Source organism: Falco naumanni, chromosome 2 (assembly GCF_017639655.2).
Source record: "Falco naumanni isolate bFalNau1 chromosome 2, bFalNau1.pat, whole genome shotgun sequence".
Classification (NCBI taxonomy): domain Eukaryota; kingdom Metazoa; phylum Chordata; class Aves; order Falconiformes; family Falconidae; genus Falco; species Falco naumanni.
The window spans coordinates 73,279,324-73,291,632 of record NC_054055.1 but is presented as its reverse complement, the minus strand read 5'-3'; the positions used below and the strand labels follow the sequence as shown (position 1 = coordinate 73,291,632).

The window sequence follows — 12,309 nt, the reverse complement described above, 5'->3', positions numbered from 1 at the left end:
TTTAAGACAGGCTGATCTTTAACTCAGTCTTCATGTCTGATTTGTGCACTTTGTGGGATTCTGAAGTGTTTTTTTACAACTTTTCATGCTGAATTTTTATGATAAGAGCATAAAAGCTTTCTGACTGTTATGCACTAATTTTTATTATAATCACCGTTAATAATCATATGATAGAACCTAATTTTCATCAAGGTTTGATTCACATTTCATAAATGCCTCTGGCAACTGCTGAAACAGCATGTTGTCTTCATAAAACTCGAGTACTTGTTCTGCTTAACGAGGGGCCATCAGGTGCAGTAAAGCTTCAGTGTGACAGAGCTTTCCAAGGAAACCTGAGAGCTGGGAGGAAAGTGGTGGCTTCAGTGGGACTTCTGTCACCACAGCTGCTGGAAATAAGCTGTGTTGTGGTGGTGAAGCAGTGCTGTTACAAGCTGGGAAGATGTTCTGTACCAGTGGCTCTTGTTCCTCTGATGCAGACATGATTTTAGCTTATTCTGTGGGATAGGCCAGTGCAAATTACTGGGAAATTTGTGGGAGAAAATCACAGTAGACATGAAAAAAGTAGAGGATGTGTCTCTTTATATATTACAATACTTCTTATAATGGCTAATTTTGAAGTTGCAAAGATGTTTAAAACGTTGGAATTGTTTCTGGTGGAAATAAACCAACAGAAGAAATATCCAAAGGTGCACAAAAAAATCTTCTGCTTGGCATTTTTAACACACTTGTACCGAAGTAAACATTGAGTCAATTCAACCCAGTCCTAATATGTTTGTTTCACTTTCTTTAGGAGAACACCCCCCAGGGACAGATGTACTTGGATAACAAAGATGACAGTACAATTTCTAGACAACAAAAGATAGAGCTGAATCAGACATCTTTACATCAAACCAATGTATCTGCAAAGGTGACAGCCAAACCAGTGACCAGAAGTTGCAATGAGCTGCGGCTATTAAAAGAGTATCATGGCATGGTAGTGAGTCTTGGAGAGCCACAGACCTTGTGTGAAAAAACAGAAACAGGGGAGGATGGCTGCATTGCTCTGGAGAAGGATTTCACTCCTGTCCCCATGCAAGGGAGGTAAGAAAAAGGACAAACGACGTATTTTTTCTTCTAATACAAATTAATATTTTATTTTTTTTTTGCAGAGCAGATACATATGTTCATTAAGTGAATGTTTCTCCCACCCATACATAGAACAGGAAGCTTAATGGGACATTAGTGCAGTCTTAATTGCCCTGTAGGGGGTTGTGGATCACCAGATTTCAGAACTAATCTCAGCTTTAATAACAGCCATGGGCCAATTTTGCTATGGTTTCAAGATCAGATACATGGCTTTTCTTCCCTACTTGGTGTCACAAAACACACAGAGATAAAGCGGTTTTCATGTCCCACCTCTCACCTCTTTCAGAAAAATGCATCGTAAGGCTGTAAATTCAATCACTATGGCTGAGACTGGGATGGCATTAATAACACAACTATGACAGTTGACACACCACGTATCAAGTGTACAAGGAGTGTGCTCCTTGTGTATCCTCTCCTGCATCAGGAAAAGTACAGGTTTGGGAACAGGGGTGCTAGCCTTTCCTGTTGCCACAGATAAGTCAGCAGTTCTATTTGTAAATGTTTAGAAATATTTTATAGACCCTAAAATATTGCAGGTGGCTTTTTAAACCCTTCTTGTTCACGTGTTCGCATTGTTAAACACCTTTGGTAAGAGGATGGAGCAAGCTTTGCACCAGTAGCAACCACAGTGTGCAGAAGGCAGCCAGAGCAGACTGTCAACCTTTTGGGGTATTTTTGAGAATTTGTAGAGGTGACTTGATAGAGCCTAAAGCAAGAGCAATGCTGTACCTAATCTGAGCTCCTGCAGAGCACAGGTCTTGAAACACTGCCTGGGGGTGTCTGCGTTGAGCAAGATGGTTTACACCGCAGTGGTCGAGTGCCAGCACAATTTCCAGAATCTGATGCTGGAGAATCTTGTTGCACTGCTACAAGTCAGGAAAAAGCAGCATAGATTTCAAAGCAGTTTAATGTTTAAATCAGATTTTTTTTTTAACTGATTAAAATTAAGTAAACATAAAAGTACAATTTATTTAATTGTATAATTCAAGGGGATCAGAACTGTAATGCAGATCAGAATCCTGGGTCTCGCCTGTAGTCAGCTAGACTTTTCATCCAAAGAAAAGAGTTTTCTTTTTATTTCTCTCTCCCCTCCCTTCTCTTTGTGTGGTTCTCCATAGCTGTTCATATCAGGTGCAAGGTGCAGTCCTGGGGGCTCCCCACAGTTCTAGGCATGCTGGTCACATCCCTGCATTGCTGAGCAAGGCTGAGGCCTGTCCCATGTCCCTGCATCTCAGTTAGAAGGAAATCTGCTTATACTGGGAGGAAAGGAGGTTTGGGGCATTTTGATAAGTTCCCTGATCTAGGCAAGGATGAGCCAGGCTACCTGGATGAGCTTTGCTGTGTACCTTACTTACCTACAGTGTAAGTGTGTACTGTAAGTCTAGAGCGAACAAAGTCAAGGTTTTATGTGCATCTGAAAGTATTTCTGTCAGAGTGTGAGTCTGAAATCACTATAGCTATGCTTTCCAAATATATATAATAAAATAAAATAAAATAAAATTGACAGCTTGACCACAAAAGCCATTTAAATCCTTTAGAAATGTTCTTTGGGGTATTTGTGGATTTTCTGTGTTGACTAACAGTTTTACTGACAGAATCAAGTCTTGTAAAAGTTCTTCAGTTCAGCATGTGGTGGGGGTTAGTTACTGTTGTCTTGTTTTGAAAGAGCATGGTAAGCACAGCATATATGTGACGATGGAAGGAAGGCAGGGAAGGAAAGGAGTGGATGCATCTGGAGACAAGGTTTTTCTTTTGTGAATTCACATGTATGTCTTGCTACAGGTGTGTTTACCAGTGCTATTTACTGTCCTGTTAATTATCCTTGTACGGGAAAAAAAACACGGTTGTGTTCTTATGGCCCATCTCACCCTTCTGCCTAAACTTCTTCCAGCGGGTGATAGGAATTTGTATACCAGCAGTATGCAACTTGCTGTGAACCCATGAAACACAGTTTGGAAATCATGGTCACAGGTGCCAGAGATGAAAAATACTGAATCACAGAGGAGCCCACCTTCCTGCAAGTGCAGGGAGTAGTCCAGGTCTTTTGATAACACTGTTTTCCTGTTGAGTAAACTGTAGTCACTGTGTGTGATTTAGGAATAGATGTAGAATTAAAGAGCCACCCCTATGCTCCCTTGCAGAAAAATGTATATCTAATCTTCTATAGCAATATATTATGACCCAGGAAAGGATCTTCTGAAATTCTTCTTGTTGATCTTTACTTCTCTTGCTCTCCAATATTGATTTCTTTTTTTTTTACATACAGATTAATCTTATCTGGTTCTTCTGAGCATGTATCTTAGCCAATGTACATTAGGTGCACTTAAAATACTGATGTGATCTGTGTGACCCCTCTGGTATGAGTAATTACCCTTAAATCACTGGGACTACTCAACAGAATGCAGATAAAAACATGGATAAACCTTTGCAGACTCAGTTGTTTGATTAGTTTCATTAGAATGAGAATTACCTTTTAATGTAAATTGTTCTTTTGCTTGCAAAGAAAACTACTAATGATTAAGAAAAGAGACCAAATACTTTTTTTTCCCCCATAAAGATGTTCGCTAAATTGGCGTGTCTGTATGGTTTGTTTTAATGCATCTACTTAACTTAAATTGCTGAATTATCTTTTGGGGATAAGGTTCCCAGGTTCTTCAAATTGTTCAAATGTACACTGAGGCAAGACTTTCCAAAGAATCTATTTAACAGATCAGGGGATTTATCTCAGTTGCTAAAGTCACCTTTAAGAAAGTGTTCTTTAGTTAAGCAGGGCCCTTTTCTCAGGACTATAGATGTCCACTTTATTCTGGACCGAACATTTCCATTTGACTGCAGCACAATCCTGCAGGTATTTGTGATCAGTGTGCTTATTGTCTTGGGCTGCCTGCCTGTCAAAATGCCTTCTCATTTGCTTTGCATATTGAAGAACAGTACCTTCTGACTCCAGATTTTACTGGACTGCCTTAGGCTCCCTGGGCTCTGTGTGAGGAGCTGTGGACCATCCACAGTGGTCACTCCAATGACTTTGTCTTTCCAGAGCATTCTTCCCCCTGAAACAAGCCTGTCTGCCTTCTTGTGAGCAACATACTTCCTTCAGTCCTGCCTGCTGCTGGAAATGCAGGCATGCCTCTTTGAAGTGGACTATGAATGAGTTCCAGTGGCCTCCAGTGGGAATGCAACTGGCCTAGGTGTACGTTTACACTGAACTGTGGTGTAGTTTGGTCTATTGGAAATACAGATTTTAAAGTACTGCAAAATGGCAGTGAAGTCTGGATTTTGATTTTGCACTTCTTTCATTCTCCTCAGCCTTTAAACAATGGATTGATAAAGCTCTTTTTCATTTTAGTTACATGAAAATGGCTTTTCCAGTCAATAGACATTGGACCAAGCCACCTTCCTGAGCCCCTTACCTTGCAGGAAGATTTCATGCTGCTCTGTGGAAGCATGGGCAATGCTTTTCAGGTCAGCCCTAACATCTCCAAAAGCACAAGCTACTTCCTTCCATCATGTCTCTGTACCTATGGGATGTGGCTACAAAAAAAGCCCCTTGGTTGCTTTGGTTCATCATCCTCAGTGCTACTCCCATGGGAAAAGCCTAACAACATGGCTTTCTATCAACTGAATCTGAAATCCTCCTTTGTGATCCACAGGAAGGATGAAGTCAGCTGTTTTCAATTTAGGAATTAACAAGCCTCGGAGGCCATATATAGAAATAAGATGAATAGTAATTCTGAATCCCATGTAACCAATTACTTTGTGTTGCTATTTAAAACCATGTTACTGAAAATAGGATGTTTATTGGAATATAAAAGTGCTTGAAGGTGGTGGAAGAGAAGAGTAATAGAGCAACCAGACCCTGTAGCATTGATTTTGTATTGCCTTTTGGTCCTTTTCTTTCTACCTCCTTTAGGTGGTCAGATAATAACATTATCTTCTGGGGGGTGGGGTGGGGGAAGTTGGCAGTTATGCATTCATTATATTGTGAACTTTTCATGAGAAATTAGACTGTGAAAGCAAGGTGATGAAACCAAGTTCTAGCGTTACTCCACTGAAGTTATATTTGGATTAATTTGGCTCTGGAACTTGCTGGTCATTTAATATGATAGTCCTTGGAAGTTTTTTTATTTAATCTTTGTGCCTTATTAAGAAGATTCATCTCTGGGATAACAAAAAATAATCTCTTTTTTGGAATCTGCTTGAATTCGTGTTTCATCAAGCAAAACTATTTTTCTCAGCCTTTCTCCTGTCCTTCAGTTTCACTTACATAATGCTCACTTATGTAAGAAAAAATAAAAACAATCAACCAAATCCAACTCTTCCTTTGCCCCGAATCTGTGGTCCCAGGATCAGTTTGGAGATTGAAAAGGTCAGCGAGTTAAAAATATCTATTGAATTCTCAGTTTGCAGCAATACAATGAAAAGATTGCAATTCTATTTCCTGTTAGTTGGAGAAGCTGGGAGGGGATAAACTATTGTATAGTGAAAAGTCAACATGAAATTATGCTTTTAATAGTGAGGGATTATAAATCTCAATCTTGATTTTTAATTATGTTGATGTATTGCTATTTTTAAAGGACATTTATGAAACTTACAATTAGATGTCAAGAAGGCATGGTTACTGTCTAAATAAGTAAAATTTATGTGACAATTTAAAAATGTCTTCAGATAGGGGAAAAAGGCTGAGGAAAAAAACAACTCAAAAACATTCAAAACACGTTTTTTTTTGTGTTTTGAATTTTGATCTTTGGCTGTTAGAATAAAACGGGAACATCTTCTGCTCAACAGTCAAACAGGGAAAGCGGTCCTTTTCACATCATAATTGCATGTTTGTGTAGGAACCATTCTGATTTTTCATGTCAATCACACAAACGTTAGAAAAGAGTCCAGGACAGATCAATGACTTCACAGCAAACTGCCACATTCATCATTCTTGTGTGGCTTCTGTAGGTCTTGCTTGCTACCTGACTGGTGATGCCTCCATCTGTCTTTCCATTTCTTATCTGTATGTGATTCTCCATGAGGATCTTTAAATGCTATGACACTGTAGTGAACAAATAATATTTAAGAAGTTTTAAAGTCACAACTTTACCAAGTGATTTAATTTGGTTCATTTGGTCTTGAATATACTCTCTCAAGCATTTATTGGCAAAGCGGAGGCATGTGGCCACAACACAGCTTGTCATGAGCAAACTGTGTAGGGGCATGAGACTGCTGAGACTCTCTTAGCTCTGATTACAGGTCCCTGCTGTTGCCCCTACCACATCACAAAATATGACTCAAAGCCTGAAAAACTCAAAAGAAGCAATAAGCAGCTCTAGCAAACCTTTAGCTTGAATGGCAAGAAGTATAACAGAAAGACAACATTATACACAGTAGGCAAACAAATGAGTTATTGGAAAGTTCTGCTGCCCCCTTCTAACTTGCTGTTTCCCATTTCCTGGAAAAAAGCATCTTGGACTGGTAATGGAAGGAAGACAGAAGTGTGGTTGTATGGCGCAATTAAGGAGAGTGTTTAGGTTAATTTGAGTAAAAGAAGCGTGTTCAGCAAAAGACTGATTTTAACTTAGTTTTTGCTATTAATTTAACATACAGAAGCAGACTTCACTCATGATAAATTTCCCTGTGTTCAGAGATATTTAATTTCTCTGTTGCTGTGTACTATTCATCATCTCAGTGCTTATTTCTTACAATTACACACAATATCTCAGATTGGTCATGTACTATGATTTGTTATGTTGTCGGCAGACTAAAACCATAGCACTCCTATGTAGCCACTCAAAAGCTTTTTGATTCTGACAGGAAATTTTGGTAAACAAAAATCCACCACTATTCATTTTTGTTTCTAAATGCTCTGTTGAAAGAATTAGGGGGCACTAATTAACTGCTTCACACTTTTCCAATTGTCAGGCTAAAAACTGAACTCAGCACTCAGTGAAGAATTTGCAGTGTACTAATCTCCAAAGATCAAAAGTTTCAGCTGAACCCCTGTGACACTGCACAAAACTGCTGAATTTTGCAAGCATCTGTTCTGTTCCTAATGGTTAATAATATGGTTATGTGGGGTTCGTCTTTGTTAGACCTCTTAGGCCAATTGTGGAAAGATGCCAGTAACATACAAGCTTCAATCCTCTTTGGGGTTGGACAGCTGTTTCCTCATGTAAACCTCTCTTTAAATGGGGGAAGGCTTTTAATGTCAGCAATGATTTTTTTACATTACAAGGTTGAAAGGTTAAGCCAACCAGGCATCCAGACTTTGAAAAGGAATGTGTTGCACAGTGGCAGTCACAGTTGAACAGGGGGGCATGCATGGGGCTTAAATATCCGACGCGAGGAGTAGCTATCCATGTAAGATGAAGCACATAACACAGTCACTCAGTATCCCTCAATTAAGTTTTTTTTTAAAAACTGTTCTGTGTGCTTCATTCCTGCTGATGTGCCTGTGTGCAGATGGCAGCTGTGACATACTAAATTTGGGGGAATCAGAGCTTTGCACTAGCAGGTGGTCAAATTATACTAATTAATAAGAATTCAGTTTTGTACCCAGTTTTCTACCATGTAGGTATGCAAAAATTTTATGTGGGTAAGACCAATTGAGTCTTTGCTGACAATGACTGGGGAGAAGGAAAATAAAGCATTGGAAATCCACAACCCTTACATGTATCACTGCATCAGTTGGACATGCAGATAGGCAGCCACTGCAGCACTGTTGTTGGGTGGTAAATGGTCTGCATGATAACGTGGCAACTTTTCCATGGGTTCAGGCCCTGTGGTTGAAGGATAGAGCAAGACAAAACCTGAAAGTGCCACCAAAAATAGTTGAGAAAGGGAGTTATGGAGAGGAATCAGGTTTGACAGAAAGTTTGGGCCATTTAGCTTTAAGGCTTGAACCTCAGTAAGCCTGAGGTAGGGCAGGAGCCCATGAACTTTGCAGAGAGAGAGGCCAGGACAGTAACAGCTTGGTTTCAAGGTCCAGTCAAAAAAAGAAGTAATGCCAGTGGGGCGCCCTTACTGTAAATCTGTACAATCTCCACTTTGCCCTGAGGGATAGTAAACACACTCCTCCTAACCCCTGAGTAAGCGTATGGGCCACCAGACTCCAAGGCAGTCATTTTTTACCTCTCTGAATTTGTCATTCTAAATGAATAATGAAACATCAATTGAAACAGCAACTTTAACTCACTTATTCTACTTTCTAAGTAAATTTCTTGCATAATAATAATCAGCATTGTTTTATCTCCTCCTCTTGCTTCTTCTTCCAGTGGCTATTATTTTGTTGAAAATATAAGGGCCTGAAGGAAGAGGAAAGGAAGGGTTTGCATGCAGCTTTCTTTCCTAGTAGTCAGGTGAGAGCTTGGATAGCTTAGCTCATATTGAGCATTCGCTCAAAGACATTGCCTCAGCCTCTGCCCAGACTACTAGAGAGCTGCTGCCGAGCATGGAGGGAGAAGAGAGGACTCGGAGACAGAGGTGGAAGGAGAAGCATTTGGGAGGAGAGATATCAGTAAAATGCAGAGACAGTAGGAATAGTGAGAAGGATGAATGGAAACCCTTCCATGAGTCTTCAGAGGGAAAATGCGTGAAGCTCAAATAAGGTGAAATACAGAGTGAGAGCAGGATGTAGAGAGCTGTGGAGTTAATTAGATAAAAGCAAGTTAATACCATGTTTGTAAGCCAGACTCTGATGCAATCAGTCCTCAGTTATGATAAAAAGTCCTAACTCCACCCAAAGCTGTATTTAACAAGAGTATGAAACTGTTTGTCTCAAACCTTGAAAAAAGGCAGCCCAGTTAATGGCATTCCTTCCTTACCCTGAATGCCTTGCACTAGTGAGTACTTACAGTTTGATCTTCCAAACAAAATAAGTTGTGTTAACAAGATAAAAATATGGAAGGCTATGATCCTTCAAAAAATAAAACAATCCCACACTGCCATTGGTACAGAAAGAAACCTTCTCCCCCCCACCCCCCCACCCCCCGCTTATTGTTAGGATAGATGTTTTAAAGCATAGTTCTGCTTGGTGATAGAAATGTGTTTCAGTCTGCCCAGCAGTTTAAATGTCTCTCCCATTAGAATTAATTAGCATCAGAGTGGTTTGTCCTTTTGTGTTAGAAGCACTGAAAATCATTCCTCAGCCACAGCAAAAATTTCCAGGATAGTGGTGGTCATACATTTAAGAACTGAAGTTCATGTTAAATTGAATGTAGTTGATGGAAAAATAGATTAATGCAGATGGAAGAAATTAGCCAGTGAATTAAAAAAAAAATAATAAGGTCACAGTCTGTAGTCTGGCAAGTCATATGGCTTTTTTTCCAACCTGGCTATTCATAAGGAGCTCAAGTGATTTACTCATTGAAATACAGCAAAAGCTGATAAATGAGTCACCAAAATGCTTACAGTGACCGAGCAAGCAATTCTCTGCTTGTTAGGTACTAATGGGACTGCAGGGGCAACCTGCAATAATTGTGTTAATGGACCAGCAGAAGTCAGAGACCATGCAGAGCTCTGTCCACAGCAGGTCAGAAATAAGTCAAGCACAGCACAGTGAACTGGAGCCAGGTCTGTCAGAGCTGGGTAGGTTCAGAAGTAATGCACTTGGGTTTGGTTCTTTTTCCTTTGCACATTTTTATATGCTTTCTTTTGGGCAGGGTGAAATAGAAAACAGATAGACAGTTGCAGCAACTCACAATTTTCAGAAGCACAGCAGAAGATACTGACACAGTACTATCTGTGAATTAGCATCATTCGGAAGCAACTGTTAAAGGTTGAAGGTTTGCTCACACTTTCTGAGCTGCTCCTTTTTCTGTACTAGTCAGTAAGGACAGTAAACACAGTCCATCTGCCATACACTCCCTGGTATCCTTGAGCAGAGTTTCTGAGGAGTCCCTTTTCCTGAAGTGAAGCTCTGTCAATGGTGGAGTATGAAAGCATTTCTCTCCAGAATCTCATGCTGGCAGCTATATTGAATGGGTATGTCTGGCAGGGCATTGCACTTGCTGTTTGAGGAGGAAGCGCTATACTATTGATGAATTTACTTTAAGAAGTCTAATCCTGGATTAATACCATACTTCTTTGAATAGGGTAGGTAAATATTTTGCAGTGACTTTTCCACCCACTCTTGTGGTCTTATGTAATTTATTTTGTCTGCTGCTGAGAAAATAAAAAAGTAAAAGCAGCTTCAAATATTCTGTTGTCTCTGATCTTTCTAGGAGTGGTAGGAGCAACTCTATCTCCCCAGCCACGTCAATGACATGTGAGCTGCATTCCTCTTTAGGAATCTGTTGACAGCTGTTCATCATGTAAACCTCTTACAGTGAAAAGCATGAGCCTGAATTTAGTGAATCTGTCTGATAAAAGGAAGAGTAAACCCAGAATGGAGGATAACAAGGAATGCACTTCTGTTTTCTCTGATGTGTACACTAAAACAGCAGGGCTATGTCATAATATTATATAATACTATATAAATACACAGTTTTGTTGCATTCATTGGCAGCACATGGCTTCTTTGCCAAGGTGCTCTCTGTGCTAAGGGTTGCGCCTCCCATCGCTTTCCAGCACAGGACAACAAAGGCAAATGCTCTGTGCAGAAGTGGCAAAATGGAAATTTGTGCATTTTAGACATTGTTTTTGACTCACATCTACTTGGTGCATTGTAGCCCATGCCTAGAAATAAACTAAGCCAGAACTGCAAGGAATAGTGATGTTTTGGAGTAAAAATTTTGAACATCAGTGTGTGGAAAGCTGTTTTTTTAACCACAAATAAAATGGCAACAGGAACTCATTACAAACCTGTTCATAGTTGTATGACAGTATTGAAGAGGATTATAGGGCCAGAAGTATTCTAACTTGCTTATTTTGACAGAAGACAGACTGTCCTTGGCAGAAAAGAATGATAGATTGTCATAAGGATTTGTATGTATGGATACCGAACTAATCACAGTTTTGAACCTATTGGTTTGTCAACAAAAGTTGAAAGAGCTCCACTGATGTCATTAGACCTGTCATGCTTTCCCTCAGCTGGAAATCTGACGTTTGTGAGGCAGAACACAAGAACTCTACATCACAAACAGTTAACAAATGTACTGATTTTTTTACAATTTAGAGTAGGACCGATTATTTAATTTTCTTGATATGCCAATCCAACAGATGTTTTAGGCTCAAGCAGAGAGGATGAAGAAAAGAGAATTCTGACTTTTCATACTTGTTAAACACTGTATGAATATAGGGAGATATAGGTCATACATATAATGGTTTGAGATCACCAAAATCAAGTATTGACACCAGCTTCCTGATACATAATGGAATTTATTTACTTGTATGCAGAATCAGTCAACAGGATCCTACTTCTGCTGCATATGTGTGCCTTCAGGGGTAAAGTCCTCATGGTGTCATGATCTGCATCACATTTAGTCTTCATTAACAAGAAAGTTGCAAGCAGGAGCATACCTTACCCTATTAAGGATACAGCTTTTGGTTGTTGACCAAAAAAAATAATATATAAACTGGAATAACACTGTAGAGCTGAGACTCTAACCATACCTCTTGCAATGGAGAACAAATGTTGATGGAGTCCATTCTTCCTTTCTAAATCAAAGACCTTTTAAAAATTTAATATGTCTATATACGTCTGTCTTCAGTTAAAATCTGTTCTTTTAGCTCTGCCATGTGTCATGATATTTTTCTTTCCAGCCCACGCTTTTCCCTAATGCTTCTGGAGGAGATAATTCCTGTAGCTTTAGTTCTTCCACTATTCTGATTTACTTTCACATTGCATAACTTTAAAATAGTACAAAATGATTTTTATTTCTGTGACAATGTGCTATGGACTTCTGCTTCTCATAAACACTTGTTTGTTTGTTTTTAAAACATCTATTTGCAATTGTAACCTACTTTTAAGTGCCATGACTCAAAAGTGATTCCATTATTTGGACTTTAAAGGTGTTATTTTTGTGTAGAGGAATAACCATTATTCTATGTTGATTCTTGAGGTGCAGAAGAGCTACCTCTACATTAACTTTTAGGAACGATGTCTGGTTAAGGGCATTTTAGTGTCTTTTTCTCTTTTTCTCTTTGTTGTTACTTTGTTTATTGCTCCATTGCCTATACTATCCACCTTCCTTTTTCCTTTGCATTTCCGTATTGTCAGAGCATCCTTCATTTTCCCTGCTCTGTCACACTCTATGGATA

The 12,309-nt window shown here is 39.3% G+C and overlaps 1 protein-coding gene across 2 annotated transcripts in view; it reads left to right on the top strand.

The window, feature by feature from the left end:
• The first annotated feature begins 741 nt into the window (after positions 1-741).
• OCA2 (OCA2 melanosomal transmembrane protein) overlaps positions 742-12,309 on the top strand; it is a 177,555-nt gene continuing 165,987 nt past the window's right edge. Inside the window, exon 1 of one of the 2 annotated variants that reach the window (XM_040585076.1) lies at positions 742-1,080. In XM_040585076.1, the coding sequence (XP_040441010.1) occupies positions 812-1,080 (269 nt within the window). In that variant the 5' untranslated portion in view covers positions 742-811. The remainder of the gene's footprint in view (positions 1,081-12,309) is intronic. The other variant, XR_005826557.1, reaches the window with a different exon arrangement.